This window comes from Prionailurus bengalensis, chromosome A1 (assembly GCF_016509475.1).
Source record: "Prionailurus bengalensis isolate Pbe53 chromosome A1, Fcat_Pben_1.1_paternal_pri, whole genome shotgun sequence".
Classification (NCBI taxonomy): domain Eukaryota; kingdom Metazoa; phylum Chordata; class Mammalia; order Carnivora; family Felidae; genus Prionailurus; species Prionailurus bengalensis.
The window spans coordinates 192,149,046-192,173,053 of record NC_057343.1 but is presented as its reverse complement, the minus strand read 5'-3'; the positions used below and the strand labels follow the sequence as shown (position 1 = coordinate 192,173,053).

At 39.0% G+C, this 24,008-nt stretch overlaps 1 protein-coding gene across 3 annotated transcripts in view; it reads left to right on the top strand.

Moving 5' to 3' along the window:
* Positions 1 to 24,008, top strand: part of SGCD (sarcoglycan delta) — a 564,070-nt gene that overhangs the window by 328,218 nt on the left and 211,844 nt on the right. For all 3 annotated transcript variants that reach the window (XM_043597493.1, XM_043597502.1, XM_043597487.1), the window contains exon 3: positions 15,506 to 15,607. In XM_043597493.1, coding sequence (XP_043453428.1) covers positions 15,506 to 15,607 — 102 coding nt within the window. The remainder of the gene's footprint in view (positions 1 to 15,505; positions 15,608 to 24,008) is intronic.

Below are 24,008 nucleotides of genomic sequence, written 5' to 3'. Positions count from 1 at the left end.
TAATAAATAAAGGCAAATCCGTCAAGACCCTTGTATAAGCACGTGGATTCCACACCCAACACACAGAAGCACCTTCCAACTTCTAGTCGGCTGTAGTAAGTGTAAACTCTGACCAAACGATGCCCAACAAGTTTATTGTATTAAGGAGTTAATTTCTCTGTATGTGTGGTAGCCCCATTGCCATCAAGGTCAAGATTACCGTAAGCTCTTTGTAGTTGTGGCATAGCTCATTCTCACTTAACCCACATTGTCACATTAAGTCTGGCTTCCAATTCTGGGAACTATGAGAGGAAAAGTTCTAACTTTGTAACGTGGTGCTTGAGAACTGAATCTGTCACATAATGGGGTTTCCCTGTCACAGGAAGCAAAAGGGGCACTGGTTACTCTTGTTCCCAACAGCTTTCAAAGGTGAGTGGTACAGACAAAGATTTTCGAACATGGGTGAATTCTTTCCAAAGGTTTCTTTTAATTCAAAGTCATGCTCACTTTGTTTCTTGTTACACTTTAATAATCTGAATTTAGGGATAGACTTCCCTACTACCATATTCGCCAGTGTTCTCCAGAGAAACAGAAGCAGTAGGATGTGTCCACATGTGCATGTATGTGTGTATGGATACTGAGATTTATTATAAGGAATTGGCTCACACAATAATGGAGACAGACCAGGCCCATTGTCTACAGTTAGCAAGCTGGAGACCCAGGAAAGCCAATGATGTAGTTAGTTCCAGTCTCAGTCCTAAGACTTGAGAATCAGGAGAGATGATGTTTCAATTCCAGTCTAAAGGCCAGCAGCCTGGAGACCTAGGAAGAGGCAACATTCCAGTTGGAATCTGAAAAAAAAAATCCCTCTTCCTTGAGAGAGGGTGAGCCTTTTTGTTCTACTCAGGCCTTCACCTGATTGGATGAGGGCTGTCCACAGTAGGGACCACAATCTGCTTTACTTGGTCTACCAATCCCAATGTTAATTGCACCCAGAAACACTCTCACAGACACACCCAGAGTCATGTTTGACTATCTGGTCACCCCACAGCCCAGTCAAATTGACATATAAAATGAACTGTCACAACTACTATCCTAAATAAGATTTAAAGAATAGTTGTGATTCAGTTTGCTATGGATTTTTAATCTCCTCTGCCATCTTCCCTTCTTGCCCAGAGAATTACCCTAGTTCTTGGTCTCTGAAGGTGTTCAGAGTTTAAAGATTCCCTTCTAAGAAGTAGATGGAGGTATGAGGGTAATATCTATCATGGTAATTAAAAGGGAATAAGAGGTAAATGGAAACCCTTTAGCCAATTTCAGTCTCTTATTATTTGATGACTTGATTACTTATAGTTAAAATCATTCAGGTACTCTCTTGTCCATACTGGGAGGCAGTCTCAATTCTGGAAAACCCTAGAACACCCCTGCTCCTTTTCTTTCCTCCCACATTGCTAGCTGTAAGACACTGGGTGAATGCCAATCCCTTCACTTTCTGCTACAACTCTAAGACAACTTCAGTGGCAAACTTTTTTTGCTTCTTCATCCTGCCCCTTACCTCCTGCATGCTCCATCTGCTTGACATCAGCAACTCCATCATTGACCCTCTTTCTGCTTCCTCTTACACAGGCCTCTCAGAGCATATCAAATCAACTATGTGCTAAACTGTGTGTGGCAGAGTGTGACTGACTGGTGTGGATAAGAGAAGGTAGTCAGAAAAGGAAGGAAGGAGGAGGTGGAGGTAGGAGCCACGGGCTGGGCTGGTGGAGGGTTCAGTGTAGGGTTCTGCTGAGTATTTACAGTGTACCAGGCATGGTGCTGAGAAGATCAAATGCGTGCACGTGCACACACACACACACACACACACACACACACAATCCTCAAAAATGGTCCCTGTTTTATGAACATTAAAGTCTCAAGGAACATCTGATGACTAGTAAGTGGTGGGATCTGAACCCCAGAACAGGTCTTTATGATTCCCAAACACATCGTCACATTCATTGTGCATTCTGAATTTGGTCACAGACAAAGGAAGCAGAGAGTGTGTTCCAAAACATTATTTAAGTTGAACAAAATCACAGAATCTGCTATCAGCAAGTTCTTTATTAGAAAATTATTTTTGGAATTAATTCTGAAGTAGTGAATTTATCAATGTTGGGTTCAGTACTTTCATGAAAGTTTTATTGGAATTTATCTAAATTAGAATGTAAATCACTTCCCATTATTCCCTTCCTTAATGCATCCCATTGACATAAAATGGGTATAAAACAAAGATCAGACTTTTGAAAAACATCTTCTCCAAGATGTTCTGTTCATCTGGTCGCTTCCCACCTGTCTGAATTCATCTCGTACTGTCCTCTATCTTATGTAGAGGTAAATGCGACACCACTGCAGTCACATTGGACTTCTTTGTATTCCTCAGATGGGCCACACCCATCCCCCTCTCCTTGGATCTTCCCATGGCTGACTCCCTAGCTTCATTTGGGTTTCTGTTCAGAGGCAACTTCTTCAACCCCCTGTCAAAAGTGCACCCACCCTCCCTCCTCACCCTCTACCCTCTTGCACTGCCTCCTTCTTCACAGAATTTCATGGCTCTGACTGGCTAATGCTCCAGTAATAAGAGACAGATGCATTCCTTTATTCTCTGAGCAGACAGGATTTTCCAAGGCTTCAATTTTCCAAGGGTGCTGTGTTCAGTTGCTATACTCTTTTGAGAATACATGCATGAAATGTGGGAAGAATATTAGCCTTAGGGGTACACACCAGGGAAGCGGCAACAGACATCACCTCTGGAAGACTACTTTTGCTTGTTAGTTTAAGGCTAAAAGTAATTGTGGAAATTGGTGACACATCTGAAAGACGGAGAGTGCATGTAATACCATCCTTTGGAAGGCCAATTTGGACATCAAAACTTGAACAGAAGGGCCAAATTAATAGGTAAGACAGCTCCAGTGCCGGGGGTACAAGGACTAGCCTTCTTTTTTTCTGAACTTGTCCTCAAAACCTTTCTCACAAGTATCAAAAAGGCCCTGGGTCCTTTGAAGCTGTAACTTGAAGTCTCATAAAAGACACCGTCATGTACAACTGACAACTTTTCCTAATGAAACAGAGAGCAGACAGGACAGGTAGCTCCCTCGGGGTGTATACCCCAGTGAAAGAATCTATTTTGGGAGGGATTTTCACAGCGTGCATTTTTAATATCACTCAGGCCAACGTCTTAATCGGGCTTTACTGGTGGGGAGCGCTCCCTGCGCAGCAAGGATTGCCACGGTGGGAATTTAATCTGAACACTTGGCATAGGCCTAATCATACTTCACTTATTTTCCTTTCTGTGTCTGCTTAAGATAAATGAGTCCCCTCCTTTATCAACAATAGCTCAGGATTCATAAGCTCACATATTTCACTTGGGACAGGGGATGTAGCAACTTGTACTTTATTATCCATCTCTCATTTTCTTCCCTTCAAACGATCGATAAGTTCTCCACCGAGGTCTCTTTTTAAAGGTTGCTTACAAGTTTCTGTTTCAGAACAACGTGCTGGCAGTGGTGTTCGTGCCTAAATCCTCCCCAAATCTGGGTGTGCATCCGGAGTAATTTGCGAGAGTTTTTGCAAGAATTTCCTTGGCAAAACTTCAAGTCACATAAGACGCCCTAATTGCAGCTCCTCGGATTTGTGGGCACCAGTTCCCAATGACAGCTGTGATTTGTTGTCATCCAGAGAGCATCCCATTTCCTGGGCCTCATAATACAGGACATTTTTAGGTGGAAGAGACTTTAATGTTTATGCTGTCCAACTACCCACGATGATGTAGGACAAAATAGGCTCAGACTGGCCAGGCTTGTCCAAGTTTGCATTAAGACCTAGCAGAAGGGTCAAGGCCAGCACCCAAGTGCTATACTCTTATGATTCCATGAGATGTACTTACATTTCCTTGCAAACAGTCTTGCACAATAATCTTTGATATCTAGAGGTATACCTCAATCCCCATGGTGATCTGTTTGCCTGGGTGGCCACCCAGCACAGTACTGGTCTGGATAGATGGTACCTTGGGCTTGTTGACTTTTCATCCAGGCCTGACTTCATTTGCGAGCCATACTCATGGTTCTTTATGGTTGACAGAGGACTTTTCATCTGGTCAGTCAAAATTTACTGTCTATCTACTCAGCGTAAGGGTTCTTACAGGTGATTGGGGATAAAAATACAGCTAAAATACTGCCGTTGCCTGCTAGAAGCTTTCAGTCGAGAGAGAGAGAGAGAGAGAGAGAGAATGAATAAAGAGAAGAAAGAGCAAAGCATGGTCAGGCATGCCCTGGCTGTTACAGCATCTGCTCTGAATTGACTTATGCTCACATTTCACAAGCTACAACAAATCTCAGGGCCAAAGCACCATACATGGGTGGGGAAATATAACCCTGCATGTGCCCAAAGTCAGAGAGCAGCACAATTTTCAAAATCATGGCTGCTCTATCCTCTGATATCCCTGGCTGACTCTGCTGTTATGCTTCCATGGACATATAACTTGGGTGAGAAATGAATCTTTGTTGTTTGAAGCCACTGAGCATTTTGTTGTTTTTATCATGGTACAACCTAACCTCTTCTGACTGATGCACATGGATTGTCTGATTTAATCCTCAGTTTAGAAGATATAATTACCTTGGTTATCGAAATATTTATATACGGAAGAGTGAGATATAGAAAGTTAAGTGGAAGAACTAACACTTAACCCGTGATACTGATTGCAGAACTCGTATTCTTAGCCTTACTGAAATGCTCTGTGTATCTATCTGTCTGTGTCTGTGTGCTCCAGTTACTGAAGAAAGGTTGCTTCTAAAGGATTTAAGAGAATCAGGGAAGATTTCCTAAAGAAACTAATAGGTATGCCCTGAAGGACAAGTAGGTATAAAGCAATTTGAAAATAAAGAGAATTAGGCTCTTGCATAGATAGACAGTTAGATAGGTGTGTGTGTGTGTGTGTGTGTGTGTGTGTGTGTGTGTGTGTGTGTGTAACTCTCCTCTTTGGCTGATTAACTCACCCCCAGGAAAGTATACAGCAAAGAATGTCCATCCATACATTACTACTGTCAACCAGGAAATATAGAATGCTTCAGATATCATGGCCTTGGATCTATAAATCATTAAAAGCAACTTTATGAAATGTTATAAAACATAAGTGAGGAATCACAATTTCTGACCCACTGAGGCACCAAAGCAATTTGGCAGCTATGTGTGTCTTATACCCCCACTTTGTCTTTGACTCCTCTTTTTTCTTCCCTCCTCCTCCTGCCCCTCATTCTCATTCTTTTCTTTCTCCCTCTCTCTCCTCTCTGCCCCCCTATACTTCTCTTTCTCTCTCTCTCTTTCTCTCTCTCGATCTCTCTCTCTCTCTCTCTCTCTCTCTCTCTCTCTCACACACACACACACACACACACACACACTGTTCTAACCAATCTATGAACTTTTAGTTTTGTGATAACTTTGCAGTAGTAAGGAAAAGAAAGAAAAACTACAAGATAAATTGACATCAGTGGTAAAAGAAAAGGAATACGGATGCATTTGAGATTCTGTAGCATTTCAAACAAAGGATCAGAAGCTCTGACCTAGACACTGAGTGGTCATCTGGGCCTCTCTCTTGCTGTTGTGTTACTCATCAAGCACTGATATTTTTAATGCTCCCTGGAAAAGAAGACCACCAATTACCACCATAGCCTAGCTCACAATGTGATTGCCTTGACTACAGACACACGTCCTATGTCTAATTCAGCTCTGTCTTCCTTCTTGCTACTCCTCCCACCCTCACCTTGGTCCTTGATGACCGACACTTGCCACCCTGTTCCTTTAGTAACTCCATACCAGGTATAGGCACATAATAGGGTTGTCTCTTACTGGCACTCTCTCTAACCTCCTTTGTCCTTCCCCTGGCACGCATCTCTAAACCGGTTCTCTTTGCTGATTTGGGGAATTCCAGAGCACATAATACTGTGTCTCTGAAACCGGATTCCTCTTTTCTGTGAACATTATTAGATGTCTGTTACTCCTTAAAAAAAAAACTTGTTAAATTTCATACTATAAGATTCCCTCTTTTAAATATATGTTTCAATGACTTAAAAAAAATTTAATGTTTATTTGTTTTTGAGAGAGAGACAGACAGGCAGAGCATGAGCAGGGGAGAAGCAGAGAGAGAGGGAGACACAGAATCTGAAGCAGGCTCCAGGCTCTGAGCTTTCAGCACAGAGCCTGATGTGGGGCTCGAACCCATTAACCATGAGATCATGACCTGAGCTGAAGTCAGATGCTTAACTGACTGAGCCACCCAGGCGCCTCAAAGCTTACACTGAATGTTTCAATGACTTTTAATAAATTTACTCAGTTATGCATCTGTCACTACAATCTGATTTTGGAGAATTTATGTGACCCCAATAAATTCATCTAGCCTGTTTCTGGTAACACTTTACTGCCAATCCCAGATGACCACTCATCTACTTTCTGCATCAGTTTACTTCACTGGATATTGTATATGAACACAGTCATACAATACATGGTCTCTTGTGTCTGAGGCCAAAAACTTAGCATGTTTTTGAGGTCCATCCGTGTTGGACATACCAGCATTTAATCTTTTTTATTGCTGAAATGTATCCCATTGCACAGCTAGAGAATATTTTTTATATCTCTTCATCACTTAATAGATATCAGAGTTGTTTCAACCTTTTGGTTATTGTGAATCTTACTCCAGCGAACGTTTGCATGCGGGTCTTTGTGCGAACATACAGTTTCACTTATCTTTGGCAAGTAGCTAAGAGTGGAATTTCTGGGTCATATGGTAATTCCAGCTTTAACTTTTTAACAGTCAAAGCTTTTTCCAAAGTTTTGCCCCATGTTGTGTTCCTGTTAGTGGTATGTGAGAGTTCCTGTGCATCTACATCCTTGCCATCATGTACGTCACTCACATGTTTTTCCTTTAGTCTAGAAGCTCCTAGAAGGGAGAGACTCTATCTACATGTCTCCTCACTTGGCTTCTAGCACAGGACTGGGCACCCACTAAGAGCTTAGCAGTGCCACATGGAGTATGGTGATGAAGGACTTTTGTTTTCGAGTTAGGGTGTGTCAGCATGTCTGAGCAACAGTTTCCTCAACTGTGCAATGGGTTAACAGTGCCTACTGCCAGTAAGGATTAATGGAGATAATGTCAATAGGGTGCTTTGTCTAATGCATATGGAAACGGTAGCTTTGATATTATGGTTTTATATTTGTATGGATTCATGCTTTCTGAACCATCCCTGGTTTAGCGTATTTCTCTTTTGGTCTCACAGTCACATATTTAGGTAGTGTGTGCTGGGCCATGGGGATTGAATAGCGAGTAACACAGTATTTCTCATCTCAAGGAACATTGAAGTCTGGCAAGGAAGGACATAGATGGAAATGGATCCCTGTAGTGCCATGCGATAAATGCTCTAATGGAGATGCGCACAGGATATGAGGAGACCTCAGACAGGGACCCCAGACCAGGAAAAGACATCTAACAAGAACCAAAGGACTGGGGAGAGGGCCAGAAGGGTTAGAAAGAGCATTACTGCCCAAGGAAGGACATATGCAAAGACTTGAAAAGGGGAAGAGTTGGGAGAAATTGCTAGCATATTTTGTGCCAGAGAGAAGGGAGACTGGCAGGAGACGAGGCTGGAGAAGTGTGCAGGTGCCAGATGAAGACGGTGTTAAATATTACATTAAGGAGTTTCTCCTTACCTGCGCTGCTCTGTTCTGTCACATTTTACAGGCTGAGGAACTCCAAAGAAGATGGTTCAATACGTGAATGGCAGAAGTGACCATTTATAGATAGATTAGAGGGGAAAAAATTAGAGCAGTCTCCATATCTCTGACACTCTGATTCAATATTTATCAATCTTTTTTTTATTGCCTCCTCTCCCCCAGAACATTTTTAGATATATATTTTCCCTAATTGTCCCCCCACTCATGAATTTTTACTACTGTATATGTACTCTATACCTAGTCATGATTTGTGCTTTATACATAAAAAAACTAAGATTTTTCTTAACTCCCTCCAGTCACCAAATTTCACCCACTGGGGACACTATCACCTTTGTTGAGAATGCATGTTCTGATCTATTGGACTCTGCTCAAGAGATAAGCCTAGGTTTTAACATTTTGTAATCACCACAGTGCTCTTCAAAATGCACCCTTTAGAAGGAAGAAATTCTGTCATCAAATATTTGCTGAGCCAAGCATTATTTTAAGAATTGAGACTATAGGGGTACCTGGGTGGCTCAGTCAGTTGAGTATCCGACTCTTGATTTTTGGCTCAGGTCATGATCTCATGGTTCTTGAGATGGAGTCCCACGTCAGGCTCTGCGCTGACAGCAGGAGCCAGCTTGGGATTCCCTGTTTCCCTCTCTCTGTGCCCCTCATACTTGCACTTTCTCTCTCTCTCCTTCAAAAATAAATAAACATAAAAAAAAAAGAATTGAGACTACAGTGAACAAAACTCCCGCCCCTCATAAAGCTTACATTCTGAAGCAACTTGTGTATAGATAAAAATGGTCCACCCTTCAACAAAACCAAGTAATGCCTGCCATTAAAATTGCTCAGCAGGAGATAGGCTTGCAACTTGATTCCTAAAATAGAACTTGACAGTACTTCCAGCTTGGAAATATGCTGAAGGAATTAAAAACTTGTTTGATGCTAATGCAGAAGGAAAATCAGAAGAGCAAGAAATAGCAAGATCTTTAAATCAACATAATACTAATTCCCAGCCCTCCCCCCCGCCCCCCCACAAAAGGCAGCAGAGCGTTTCACATCTCAGGAATTTGAGGACACCGCAGTGTCTCAAATTTGCCAGCACCAGTGGGAAGGCCTCTGGGGACACCGGTGACTGTCTTTCATTGGCAGTGACTGAGAGAACCGTGGTCCCAAGCATGTGGTCCTTTTAAGTCTGGGAAGGGGACCTCTGCCATTGCTGTGGAAAGGAGACTTTGGGGAAGCTGGAACCCCACAGCCACTTCCTTCTAAGGTCGTATCCCCTCCTGGAGACCCTAGAAGACAGTGGCCTCTAGAATTCATGGCCTTGACAAATCTCTTGTCCACCCACCCACCCCCCCCCCTTTGGAAAACCTCTCTTTCTCACTTCCCTTCCTAACATAGTCCATTCAGTGAGAGTTACCTTTCACAAAAGATAAGAAACCCCACTGCTTTCAGGCTTCCTATGCTCCTTTGCTCTCAAAATCTCTAAGCCTCATAATTACAAAGCCTAGGAACCTATTTGAAATGGCAGTGAAAGTGGCCAGGGTCAGCGTGAGAGCTGGGAAGAAAGAAACAAATTAATATTTCAGTCCATTGTCCTGCCCCTCGGAAATCTCTTTATTTATTCTGTACTCATTTTGTAGAAAACTGTCCATTTGAAACAACCAACCAGTCTCGACCGCATAAAAAAGAACAAATGTCATCATTCTTGGACCAGCCCAAAGGGAGAGTCTCTGGATTGTACCCACCTCTGCTCCCATCCCCACCCCCAACCCCTCTTTCCCTCAAAAGACCTTACATGGAGGCCATTCTAAATTTGAGAGAATACTGAGATTTCCTCATGTACGTGTGAAAAGCCCTGTGTGCCAGGCATGTGGGTAGACAGTGGTGTACTGCAATATATAGGACAGGAGAGGCCCTGCCCCAACTGGGATGACAGTGGGATCCTGACCCCCCACTTTTGTTTTGAGCATGCTTTATAGACTTTAGGACCACTAACTGGACAGATCTGGCCCTGTGGAGCCCAGCTTTCTGGCTGCTAGAATTTTTATGCTTGCCTTTAAGAATATTGAAGTTTTACCATTTGAACAGGGGGACATAAAGCTCTGTTTCCTCCTAATTACTTTTGAAATGACTGTGAATCTTCCATCTAAATGCCTCTTTTGCATCTTACTGGGAGGGAAATTTTGCTTTAAAACTGACCTAAAGCTCCTATCTTAATAATACTGATAGCTTCTTATGTCTGCAGTTAAAGGTGAAATGTTTTAAATAAGGCTATTCTCAAGTTGTTTTGATGTGTATCAATCCAGTCTAATTGTTCCAAAGCCATAAAGAAGATTCTAATGTGGGAACATATGTAATTGGACACTCTAATTTGTATTATATTTAGAATATAGGCGCCAATAACAAAAAAGTATACTACTTGTAGACCTTTCCCACTAATACTTTAGGCAGACCTAGGGATTGGGATGAAGACTGGAAAAATGAAGTGATGATTCACAAGAATAGGAAGAACTGATAACTGAGTGAAATGGTAGAGATCTGGCAAGTTTATGTTAAGTTTCCTACCAAAAGAGGTATTGAAGTAAATGTCAAATTACTGTTGCAAAGGAATCCATTGCCTGTTGGATGACATGAGCATTTCTCAGATGTTGGTCATCTGGCTTCTCCTTCACTCTGGCTGTGTGCCACCTGTATTATAAACTGTCTCTGAGGAAGGATAAAGAGAGGCCTTCTTTTTTTCTGACTCCCCATGGTTTGCAGCACACGATTATGTACACAGCAGTCTTTCCAGAAATAGCAGATGATTCATTTTGCTTATGCTCCTTGGCATGGAAAATAGTTGGGTTATAATAAAGAAATTCTGGACCCCAGAAAGAGAGAATAGGGGTGTTTGACCATAAGAACAGATGGCATTATTCTTGCAGTTGGAGAGGGCCCTCTGTACCATCACCGAGCGCTCTCACCAAGTAAGTGAAAATCAAAATGGCAGAATGCAATCCAGCAGATACTTACATATATTACTTTTGCAAACATTAGATGAGGTTAGAATAATGAATAAGAGCATATAGTCTGAACTGGAAAGACTTGGGTTCAAATTCCTGATCCTGTAATTAACTAGCTGTACAATTATGAGCAAGTTACGGATCAGTATATTTTTTCACCTGTAAAATAAGGAAAATAAAGACTATATCATAGGATCATTAAGAAGATGGCATGAGATGATGTGTATAGCACTTAGTATATGACATGGATTATTGACACATGTTACTTTTTAAAGCAACGTACTATTTTGTAAATAAATCAATGAGAACTTAATTATTTTATAACAGGTTTTCTCATTACAATTGCTATTTATAGAAAATGACACACTACAGACAAGCAAAAAGAGGAAAATAAAACACTCATATCTTAGGCATGTAAAGATTTTCATTATTAACATTTAAGTATATTTCTCTCTAGAATTTTTCCCCTATGAAATTTCTTAAAGAATTTGTCCTATGTGCACATATGATTGTATGTGTGTATCTGTATGAATATTTATATATAGTTATATAAAAATGGTAAAAATGCACATATATTTCTTTATTGAGTTATTATTTCATTAATAATGGATTATGCAGCAGTGCCTGGGTGGCTTAGTTGGTCGAGCGACCAACTATTCATTTCAACCCAGGTTCATGACTTTGAGCCCTGCATCAGGCTCTTCATTAACAGTGAAGCTTTTGGGTAGTTTTTAAGTTTTAATTTTTTTTCTCATAACTGGCAAGGTGATGAGCAACTCAATAAATAGCCAAATAATTTTGCATTTATATTTTTATTTCCTCATGATTAAATTCATGAAGAAACATGGTAGTTTTCAGTAGAAATTCATAAAAATGAAATAAAGCATGGAAAACACAGAGTATAGTAATAAGCACATAGTAAGTTACCACTAAATATTAAGAATGGCAGATCTATACACTTTAATAAGAGGGGAGGGAGATAGATTTTATCTAAATAGGCTTGCTAATTACCCCAAATATAATTTTCTATATAAGAATGTTTAGCCATTCTTATCTAACACACATCACACAAACAAACCAGTTTAGTTGGTTTATAGATGTCAGGTTTAGTATGTGTTTCTATGAAAAGGTCTGTTTCTCCAACTAACAAAAATCATCAAGTATAAACCAAAACAAGATAATTGACATATACTTTGGGGGGTGGGGATTGGGTGGGTGTTAACTTTTTCTTTTTTTTTTCTTTGGTTGTGGATTCTACCTGCTGCTAGTGTGATATGAACATACCCTCAGCCCATTGCTTCTCACACTGGGTTTGAATGCCCAGTCTGGGACCCTTTTGGCAGAGCTGTCCCCACAAGTACCAAAAATAGAAATATACAGATGGCATGCTATCCATGAAAGGACAATATTGACCTGAAAAATCTGTTCTCATCCACAGGCTAAAGTGCCGTTATGAAGGAGGGATGGGGAAAAGTGCCCATTTCCCACATGGTCATTCAATACCCCCCCAATGTGGTGTCTGTCCTGAATATATTGATGGACAGACCATGTGGCAGTGCCAGAGAGAAGAAATGGTAGACTCAAGAGGAACTTGAGGAATCTGGGAAAATGTAACTTAGTGAAATAGGCTGGGTGTGAACTGGCAAACTGAAGAATATATGGTCCCTAGCATAGCCTAGATCAGCTACTCACTTCCAGCCAGTGGTGACTATGAGAGAAGGCAGGCTCAGGTTTCCCAAGGCTTCCAGCTTCACAGGAAGCTGAAAACCTGGAATTTTTATTTAAATCTTTCAGTTTTCACATGTGTTTGGGAAAATGTAGGAATAAATTTTTTAAAAGTATGTGTGTGTATGTGTTTTTATATATGTATGTGTATATTGTTTTATTAAAATGGGTCTCTGGCTTGCTAACTGCAGATATTGAAACTTGCCAGCCTCCACAATTGCTAAAGCCAGCTCTTTAAAATGAGTGTGTGTGTGTGTGTGTGTGTGTGTGTGTGTGTGTGTGTTCGTTCTGTTTCCCTGGAGAACACTGAGTGATACAGATACACACCCACACTTATTTGGAAAAAAGGAAACATGGTGGAAAGACAAGGAAAGAAGCTAGACTTCTTTGAATACATCTTGTTTTGTAGACTTGACTTTGGTGCCACCTAACAGTTCACAGAACTATAATACAAAATTGAACCTTAAAACATTCATGAAAAATTGAAAGATGGTGGGGAATGAAATGATTAAACCTTACCAGACAGCAGGTTGGTGGCATAACCTAACTATACATAATGGAATTGTTTCAAGTGGTTTTGAAATCCAGTCATTTGACCGTACCTTCCTAGTAGGATGTGCTGTAGAGTTGTTTTAAGACAAATTTTAAATTTCTCTGCTTAATCATAATGTTAGAATAGTAGTGACTGTATATTGTGGGTTAAATCAAATGAGTAATCATTTTCTTGTTACTGAGAACACAAATTTTTGGTTTGAAAGAAAGGTAATAACATTGTCAGATCTATGAGATTCAATGGAAATATTCAAGCCCTAAATTTGAATTGAAGTTTAATGAGAATTCGTAGTTTATTCTATTAAAAAAAAACAACATTCAGAACTTATTCTCCAGCTCTGTCCACAGAAACAAGGATCAACCCAGTAGCAATGAGCACCCGAAGCTCTCAGTTTGTGGTTTCTAATTACTACTTACTACAAAAAGCTGCCACAGGTGTTCTTAGTAGAAATGACTGGTTCCGGGCCTGGGACAGGATGTTCTGTGAAATAACTCTAGATAATTTTGTCATACCAGAAGCATAAGGTCCATCAAAGACTACTGGGTCATATTAAAATGACCTAGACACCAACTTGGAGAGGTTCCTGCTGAGCAAGGGTAGCACAGTTAGAACTTCAATAGCAATAAAAACTACACTGGAATGACGCAAGTAAAAAATGTCCATAATAAGTCTTAGAAAAGAAAAAAGCACTCATTGATTATCTTTGGAGGATACTAGGTGACCAATATTTTGAGGATCAATAAATAAAGGAGGAAAAATCAAGCACCTTTCAGGTTTTTGTAAACCATAATTTAGGGTAACAGTTGATGAAATGCACTTTTTCCTGATAGAATACCCCAACTAATAAATTAAGAAATAATAGAATTAGTTTATCACCAATTTGAAATCTCTAGTAAAGTAATAGATCCTCTGGGCAAAGATCACCAGTGGCTGATGACATCACCGTGGAAGACATTGTATGTCTCCTGACAGAGCATGCATTAGAAAAATACCCTCCAGTTCAAAGATGTCATTGTCCCCATCTCAAAACCCCTGAATATGTCACATTGCATGGCAAAAGAGAATTAACATTATGTATAGAATTATGGTTGCTAATCAGATGACTTTAAAATGAAGAGATTGTCCTGAATTATCTAGGTGTGCTCAGTGAAATTGCAAAGATCTTTAAAAGTGGAAGAGGGAGGTGGAAGATTCATTGTCAGAGTCATCCAGTCAATGTGAACTTTGAAGATGAAAGAGGCCATGAGCCCAGGAGTGTGGGCAGCCTCAAGAGCCTAGAAAAAGTCAAGAACTGGATTCTCCCTTAAAACCTCCAGGAAGGGGTGCAACAGGCCTGCTGGCACCTTGATTTTTGCCCTTTGAGTCCTGAATCAGACATGTACAAAACTGTAAGATAATGAATTTGTGTTGTTTTAAGCCACTGAGTTCATGGTTATTTGTGATAGTAGCAATAAAATACTAATATATTCCATTTCTTAGAATGTGTTCTTCCTATAAAACTGAATTTTCAAGCCTCTTGATCTAACTACCAATTTATAGGTAATACAGGAGACAGAAGAACACATTGTGTGAAATTATGGAATGCTCAACAAAATGTAAACTCTGGGCAATGCTATCACAAAAATGATATGTTTTCTTTATCGAATAAAGTATGTATATGTGTATGGATGTGAGAGAGAAACTGACTGACTTAGGAGACTTTCAGGAGATGATCTAGTATTTCATGTACCAACTAATTACAGCAGGGAACTGGATCCAAATAAGCAAATGTAAGGAGAGAAAATTTAAATGAATGAAATTTGAACATTGACACTGAGCATTAAATGATATTAATGATTTTATTTATTTTTTGTTGTGATGGTGGTAGTGATGGTTATATTTAACCAAATGAAATGAGTGTGGTGGGTAAAGTAATGATAGCCATAAATGGATCATTGTTGAAGACAAATGACAGGTACACAGGTGTGTGCTATTTACACTTTCTATTTTTGTATACATTTTAATATCTCCATAATAAAATATTGGTAAAAATGTTGGTAACTAATTTGACTTCTTAAATATTTTGTGAGAAAAACATACCATGTCCAAAAACTGGATTCGACCATGAGGCTACCAGTTAACAATTTCTGCATAAAGTTTTGGAAACTGGACCTTTTTCTTTAACCTGGGGAATTATCTTTTTCTTCTATCCCACTCACCTCCTGGCTCCCTTCTTTCTGCACTTCTTAGCAGAAGGGCTTCCTTCATCTGTGCTAGTAAATGACTAGGGGGCATTACAGGTTGCTTGGAATAGAATTTTCTCAGAATAAGTGAGCAAAAAGGGAAATATGCATAATTGCACTGAACAATACTTCCTAGTATTTTATTGGACCTCCTCTCATTTCACCCTCTCAGAAAAAGGGGGGCAATAACTTTGTTTCCGTTTTTGAAAGCCTGAGGTTTTTTCGAAATATTGGCTAATTGCATTTTCTATGTTATCTCTGTGCTTCTATTTCAGGATGGAATGGGGAACTTGAGAATCACAGACAAAGGTCTAAAACTAGAAGGAGACTCCGAATTCTTGCAACCTCTCTACGCCAAAGAAATCCAGTCCCGACCAGTAAGTTTCTGCTGCAGGAAAAAGTAATGGTTGTTTTCCTTGACTCTAGATCTGGGGAAATTTATCATCAGCCATCAGCAGAGTATAGAGGATTATGGGAAGGAATGGTAATATAGGTAGTGAGATATGCTCATATCTGAAGTCTCAAGCGTAAGCACTGCTGTGGTAACGTAAACGATGATGATGACCTCTCCGAGCCTTTCTCTATTCCTGCCAAAAAGAGGGTAATAACCTCTGTTAATGAACTTTTCTAGATTCTGCTGCAAATAAGCCAAGAAAATAAATGTGGATGTGCTCTAGGTACTATACAAATCCCAAAAGTATTGCTATCATTTTTTAATTGCCAAGTGCTTTAGATACTATCTTTAGAAACACAGAACTAAAGAACTAGAATTTTGTTTTTCATTAAGAATTTGGACAAGGTAGCCAAGGTTGGTTAGAATCAATTCAGTAATCAGCAACCATGCTCTGAAATGGTACTAATTACTCTGGTCTGGTATTAATCTGGTATTAATGCTCTCTGTTCCATGTACTTTGCTGCTTTGCAGGCATTACCATTACCTAATTTAATCCACAGATTTGTCCATAGGGTTGGCAATTATTGTCACCTCAATTTTACAGATTAAAGAATTGAGCCTGAGTGAGGTACTGTGTTCAAAGCCACACACTTACCAAGTAGGAGACCAGGGACTCCAGTGCAGGAAATCGAATTCCAAAATGTTTCTATTAACCAGAGTCTCCTACTTAAGCTTTTTCTCTCATCTGTTAGTTTTGTCACGATAGAAGTGATTTCTGGTTTGCTTTTATTAAGCAATACGATCAGAATTAATTTTTGCTTTTGAGTGTTTTTTTTCTTCTCGGTTGTTTCTTTGGCTTTGTTTCTGTGTTCGTCTTTTCGGTGGGGTGGTGGAATTTGCTGTCTGAAAAGGATTGTTAATGCATTTGCTCTTCTGGGATTGGTTCATGCCCACCTGCAAACAAAGAGTAATGTGAAAGCTCCCCAAAGTGTTATTTTCATGGCGTGCATCAATGGGCATAATTAATGAAATTCAGCAACTTTATGCAGTGGGTACTTTTATCTGAATGCTGTCTAAACTACTGAATTCTGTTAAACTGGATGCAACTACTGAATTGCCAATAAGTTTACTTCCTTGTGTGCCTAGTAAAACGGAGGGAGTCGTGATGTTAAAATTATCAGAAAGAGAAAATCACTTCAGCAACCCAATCAGTGATTATAAAATTTAACTGGAACTCGTAGCACACTGAGTTAGCACTAAAGTACAAAGAGTACTATATTTATAGTATCTCTCATCTTTGAAGAAATTACAACCTAGAAGGAATCATGAGATAAGATTATAATAAGGAGGGCTGAGTGATGATTCCATGTTGAACTGAATGGAAATAGTCAATTTCCAGCATTTAAGAAATCACTCTTAGAAGCATTGCTTTGATCTGTATTTATTTCTCCCAGCCTGGCAAGTTGGTTAAATCATCTTTTGAGTTACTAGTTGTACTTTAGATTAATCTTACCTGTATTAACCTTGTTTTGAGTATTGTTGGCACAATGTTCTATTAGTTTCAGGTTAAAAAAAGTGATTCAACAAGCTTATATATTACTCTATGTTCAGAACAAGTGTATCTACCATCTGACACTGTGCAACATTATTATAATATCATTGACTATATTGTTTATGCTGTATTTTTTATTCCTGTGGCTTACTCATTCCATAACTGGAAGCCTGTATCTCCTAATCCCTTTCACTCATTTTGCCCATCCCGGCTCACCGGCTTTCTGGCAAACGGAGTTGTTCTCCGTATTTATAGGTATGATTTGGTTTTTTGTTAGTCTGTTTAATCATTTGTTTTTTTCAGATTTCACATCTGAGTGAAATCATATGGTATTTGTCTTTCTCATCGGACTTAGCTCACTAAGCAGAATACCCTCTTAAGTCCGTCTATGTTGTCACAAATGGCATGATCTCATTCTTTTTATGGCTGCATAATATTTCAGTGTGTGTGTGTGTGTGTGTGTGTGTGTGTGTGTGTGTGCGTACCAATCTTCTTATTCTGGATTAAACTTTTTAAGTCACTAGTTTTGACTTATGATTTCCTTCTACTGGTGATGACCTCTTTATTTGTAAAGGGCCAGATATTTAAATATTTTAGACTTCTGGTTTTTTTTCTTCTTTACAACTCTTTGAAAATGAAACAATGTTCTTACCTTGAGGGCCACCAAAAAATAGCCTGTAGGATAAAGCTTGCCAAGCCTTCTGTATTAGTGATATTTCTGTAAACATATAAATGATCTGGCTAAGCAACATATGGTACAAGAGAGCAGATTTTTTAAATGTTTTTAATATTTTATTTAATATTTTATTTTATTTAATATTTTATTTTACTTTACTTTACTTTACTTTATTTTATTTTATTTTATTTTATTTTATTTTATTTTATTTTATTTTATTTTATTTTATTTTATTTTATTTTATTTTATTTTATTTTATTTATTTTTGAGAGACAGAGTGCGAGTCGGGGAGGGGCAAAGAGAAAGGGAAACACAGAATCCAAAGCAGGCTTCAGTCTCTGATCTGTCAGCACAGAGTCCGATGTGGGACTCCAACTCATGAACTGTGAGATCATGACCTGAGCCAAAGTCAGACGCTTCACCAACTGAACTACCCAGGCGCCCCAAGAGAGCAGATTTTAAGATCATAGGTAGAATAATTGATTTTTTGCATAAAATATCCTGACATAAGTTTCCTTGGTGTAGAATTAGAGTCATATAAAGGAATTGAAAAACGTGTTTCAGAAGACTTGAAAGGGGATACAGGTACATCTCTTAGGCCCACGTGCAGGAATTGAACTTTTTGCAAATTTTTAGCCAGCGTATCTGAAAATCAATGGCCATATGATACCAAGTCAAAGATATACTTGACAGAAAGCTTAAAAACTAATGATAACCTCAAAAGTCTTATTTTAATATTGAAAAATCAGTGAGCTAAATTCCATGCTTTCTTGTCATCACTTAAGGAAACCAGAGTGTCAGAATTGACTGTCTTTCATTGTCCTTAGAAAGTATTCTCCTTTCAAAAAATAAATAGTGAATAGAGCTCTTTAGCTATTCTGACAACAGAATAAATATCTTCTCACTGAAGAAAAGAAAGACCTACAGATATGCATATATAACAAAATCTGTCCGTAAATCACATGAGCTGTTGCTGAAACAGTGCCCGTACCTATTCTTCTCCGTCACGCGCTACCTGCAGGTTGCGGCCATCATCCTATCCTCCTCCACCTACACCCTTGCAATGTCCATCTCTCTCTGCTACCTTTCTCTCTTAGCCTCACATCTACATTGTAGCCAAAATGGGTGTTTCAAAATGTCAAGTCTCTCCACCTCTTCCCAAAGGATTCTCCATCCTCTTGCCACTGCACCCAGAATAAACTCCTGACTCCTCATGAAGGCCTAGAAAATCCTCTCCTAGATGTTTTTCATAGAGGGCTCCTTCTGGTCATCCTGTTCACAGTTCACATGTTGCCATTTTAGAAAGACCTTCCTCATTTAGTGTAACAGCATATGTGAAACATCATCCTGTTTTTTTTTTCCTCCTTGTAACTGTCATCATTTGACATTCTTTCTTGCTTAAGAATATAAATTAGGAAGAGCAGGAGATTGTGCAGATTTTCCCCACTATATTCCCTAACCCTATTGCCATTTCCAGCACATGGTATATGCTCAGTAGATATTTGTAAAATTGAATAATAAATCATTCAAAATAAAGTATCACTTAAATCTGTCTTGCAGAGGAAGCATTCTTAACAGTTTTGCATACCAGGGCAGCCGGGTGACTCAGTCAGGTAAGTGCTCAACTTCAGCTCAGGTCATGATGTCACGGTTTGTGGGTTTGAGCCCCCATCTGGCTCCACACTGAATGTGCAGAGCCTGCTTGGGATTCCCTCTCTCTCCCCCTCTCTCTGCCCCTCCCCCATTTGTGCTTTCTGTCTCTCTCAAAAATAAATGAATAAACATTTTTTTGAAAAACACCAGGTTAGGCACACCTGGGTGGCTCAATCTGTTAAGCATCTGACTTTGGCTCAGGTCATGATCTCACAGTTTGTTGGTTCAAGCCCTGCATTGGGCTTTGTGCTGACAGCTCAGAGCCTGGAACCTGCTTCGGATTCTGTGTCTCCCTCTCTCTCTCTTCCCCTCCCCTGCTCATGCTCTGTCTCTGTCTCTCAAAAAGTGAATAAATGTTAAAAAAACTTTTTTTTAAATATCAGTTCAGTGTACATTTTTAGGCATTTCCTACAAGTATATTTTTTAAATAAAACCATACTTTGCATATTCTTTTGTACCTTTTTTCTTCCAAATAATATATTAACAGTAAATTTTCTGTATCTAAATAATTTTTAATAGTTTAAGAGCTTTTTTGAAGCATAATTGATATAGAATAAACTACACCTATTTAAAGTGTGTACATTGAAGTGTTTTTGCATATATATACACACACACACACACACACACACACACACACACACACACATGAAGTCATCACCACAATGAAGATAATGAATATATCTTTCACCCCTAAGAGTTTCTCCCTTACCCCTTCATAGTCCCTCAACCAACTACCAATATGCTTTCTGTCCTGCACATTACTTTGCATTTCTTAGAACTTTTCTTAAATGGAATCATACAATTTGTGTATCTGAATAATTTTAAGAATACATTGTCCACATCACTTTATTAAGATCTTTCAACCATTTATTTAATATTCAACTTAAAGAAGATTGTGTGTGTGTGTGTGTGTGTGTGTGTGTGTGTGTGTGTGTGTGTGTTTGCTTGCCTGCAATTGCTTTTTCTTGGTTGGGCTGGAGAGAGATAGTGGAAGTGGTTCAGGGCATAGACCTTGAGTATTTCCCTTTTGGATGATATAAGAGCACTGAGAAGGGACTAGAGAATAACACACTAAGCATGGCATCCAAGGTAGAATTGGTATCTCTTTGGATTTTCACAAAAAGTAAAAGCAGATATGCTAGATCCAAAAGGCAGGAGAGCGATATCAGAAGCTAGTGACTTAATCTATAGGGCTCCCCTTCTTTCAAGCACAGGGGTAATTGCCCGCTGAACAAAACTGGGGTTCTGGTAGCAAGGAATGTGTGGAAGGCCTGTTGGATAGGCAACCAATAGACTTTGCCATACCTACGGAGTTGTAACCTTTCAGGGCACTCACATGAACCTCACACGTAGCAACTTCCCTTCCTTTCTCCATTCTGGCAGTTTCAGCTTATTGGTTTTTTGCTGATGCACCTGACTGTTGCTTCAGCCACCCCTGGGAGGGTCTTTTCAGAAGAAGTATCTGCAGTATCATTTCCCTGTAGATTACACCTGCCTTTATTTCTTCTGCCCATTGAAAAGAGATCAGTGCCCTGTTGAAGAAGATTACTCAACCCCTCTAAGTGAGGATAACTAATGGATGTATTGCTTTTGTGTTTCATTGATCTGAAAGGAATTGGGATTGGTTAAGCAATCCACACAACGTTCAATACTGTATCCAATTTCATTATTGAAGGTTGCAACCCTGTAAAGTCACTACAAATTGATTAGTGTGATAGCAATCACTTTGGAAGATAAATTAATGAGAAAATGTTCATCCCTACAAAAACTTGCATCTGGGAATTAAATGAAAGTCCCAGGACATGCTAGCATTAGCCACATGGATGCATAGCTTCTGTAAGTATTGTGCCACTCAGAAAATAGATTGAAAAGGGCACACACTAAATTAACTATTCTACCATGACATCCAAAGACCAGCCTGTCTCTAGAAATACTACTTGAATGCATTAGCACAGAATTTTGTAAAGTTAAAGGATATAATGCCAAAAAAATTCTGCGTTTAAATGACCATTTCAACATGATGGTACTTTTTTCTTTTTAATTATATTTAAATCCATGTTAGTTAACATATAGTGTAATAATGATTTCAGGAGTAGAATCTACTGATTCATCATGTACATGTAACACCCAGTGCTCATCCCAACAAGTGTCCTCCTTAATGCCCATCACCCATTTAGCCCATTCCCCCCCACCTACCTCCCCTCTAGCAACCCTTAGTTCTCTTTATTTAAGAATCTCTTATGGTTTGCCTCCCTCTCCGTTTTTATCTTGTTTTTCCTTCCCTTCCCCTATGTTCATCTGTTTTGTATCCCGAATCCCACATGAATGAAATCATATGATATTTGTCTTTCTCATCCTGCTGGTTTTGCTTAGGATAATACACTCTAGTTCCATCCACATAATTGCAAATGGCAAGATTCCATTCTTTTTGATAACCAAGTATATTCTATTGTGTATATATACCACAGCTGCTTTATCCATTCATAATTCAATGGACATTTGTGCTCTTTCCGTACTTTGGTTGTTGTCAGTAGTGTTGCCGTATGCTAATAGTGCTGGCTATTGGGGAGCATGTGCCCCTTCAAATCAGCATGTTTGTATCCATTGGATAAATACCTAGTAGTGCAGTTGCTGGGTCATAAGGTAGTTCTATTTTTAATTTTTTGAGGAATCTCCATACTGTTCTCCAAAGTGGCTAAACCAGTTTGCATTCCAACCAACAGTGCAAAAGTGTTCGCCCCACACTCATCAACATTTATTGTTGCCTGAGTTGTTAATTTTAGCCATTCTAACAGGTGTGAGGTGGTATCTCATTGTGGTTGTGATTTGTATTACCCTGATAATGAGTGATGTTGAGCATCTTTTTATGTGTCTGTTAGCCATCTGGATGTCTTTGGAAAAGTGTATGCTCATATCTTTTGCTCGTTTCTTTACTGGAGTATTTGTTTTTTGAGTGTTGTGTTTGATAGGCTTCTTTTTAATTGGTGAATACAGTTACAAAGTTTTGGCAAGTGCTACTAGTAGATAGGTTGAATGAACTAATACTAAGGAAACCTTTAACCACAAAGAATCAATTTGGACAAAAGTAGCAGATCCCTACTTTGGAGAGACTGCTCATCTTACTTTGCAGAATGATGCAACTAGATGGTGCTTTTACATAACTTCCCGTGAAGTGACAAAGGAAGGGACACTAGCTACTCTGGGTAGCTACTCTTAAAAGTATGTTGCACCAGGCCTACAGCAATGGGAAAGTTGCAAATGAATTTCTTTCTTTTTTTTTTTTTAAGTGAATTTATTTCTATACTCACTTCCAACTATACTTGGGCTGGGCATAGGGGTCCTAGCCCATTACTATATGGAATTTAGAAGTTTAGGGGAGGAGAGGCAGAAAAAGAAGTTGGAGGAAGATAAAAAATTAGTTTAAGAGAATAAAATAGAAAATTATTATATTAGACTTGAGATTTATATGTCTTTTAAATTTCCTTATCCTATAAAAAGTCACATATTTTTAAGATGTCTTTACTTACTAAAACCTGTGTGTAGAATTATGATATCAAAACTAAATGTGGTTCTTAAAAGTTGCCTGTTCCAAGAGACAGTATCACACCATGGCTAAACCTCTGTGCTATATTGTTGAACTTGGATGGCAGCAAGTGCTACCATTTGACAGATGAGTGATCTTTGAGAACCTTTGTAATTTGGCAAATTCTTGTTTTCTTGCTTGTAACATTGGTATTCATGGCTACATCATGGTGGTTGCAAGTAAGATAATGTTTGTGAAGTGCTTAATACAGAACTTGTCATGAAGTAAGTGTTCCAGGAATGGCGACTCCTGCTCTCACCCGTTGCTGATGATGATGACAACAGTGATGATGAACATAACGGTGACAGTAATTTCCACTACCAGCATCATCGTCATGTGGCCTGCATATCACCTGATGTTTGAACTTGCTCTGAACCAGATGGTCTTTCCTCCTCTTCTCAAATGTCATCTTAATGACAAACTCATTGCCCTCCAAGGAAATCTATTTACTGTTAAATAGCTTTTAATTTTAATTTTTTCCTTCAGTGAATTATACTCTTCCAATGTTCAATTCATTTGTTTCTCATCTTCTGCTTAAATTATTTTAGTACTGGCACAGTCTTTATTTTTTCTTTGTCCAACCTTTCTGAAAAAAAAATACTTTTATAGCACATATCAATTACCTTACAAATGCTTATACATTTTGATCTAGTAATGACATTTCCACTCATTTTATGATCTATAAAGAGCCAAATGTAATAAAATATTTAAATATTAAAACACAAACACTGGTGTTGTACAAAAATCAGGCTAAGTGTTGGTTCATATTAAAGTCTGAACTCCACATATAAAATGGGCTTTGAGGGTATACCACCTTGTCAATATTCATGAAAGTTGAGAAAATACTGCATTCTCCTTGAAAGTCTGAGCTGGTCATTCTCACTGTGGACTTCTACATTTGGATCTTTCATCTCCTTGTT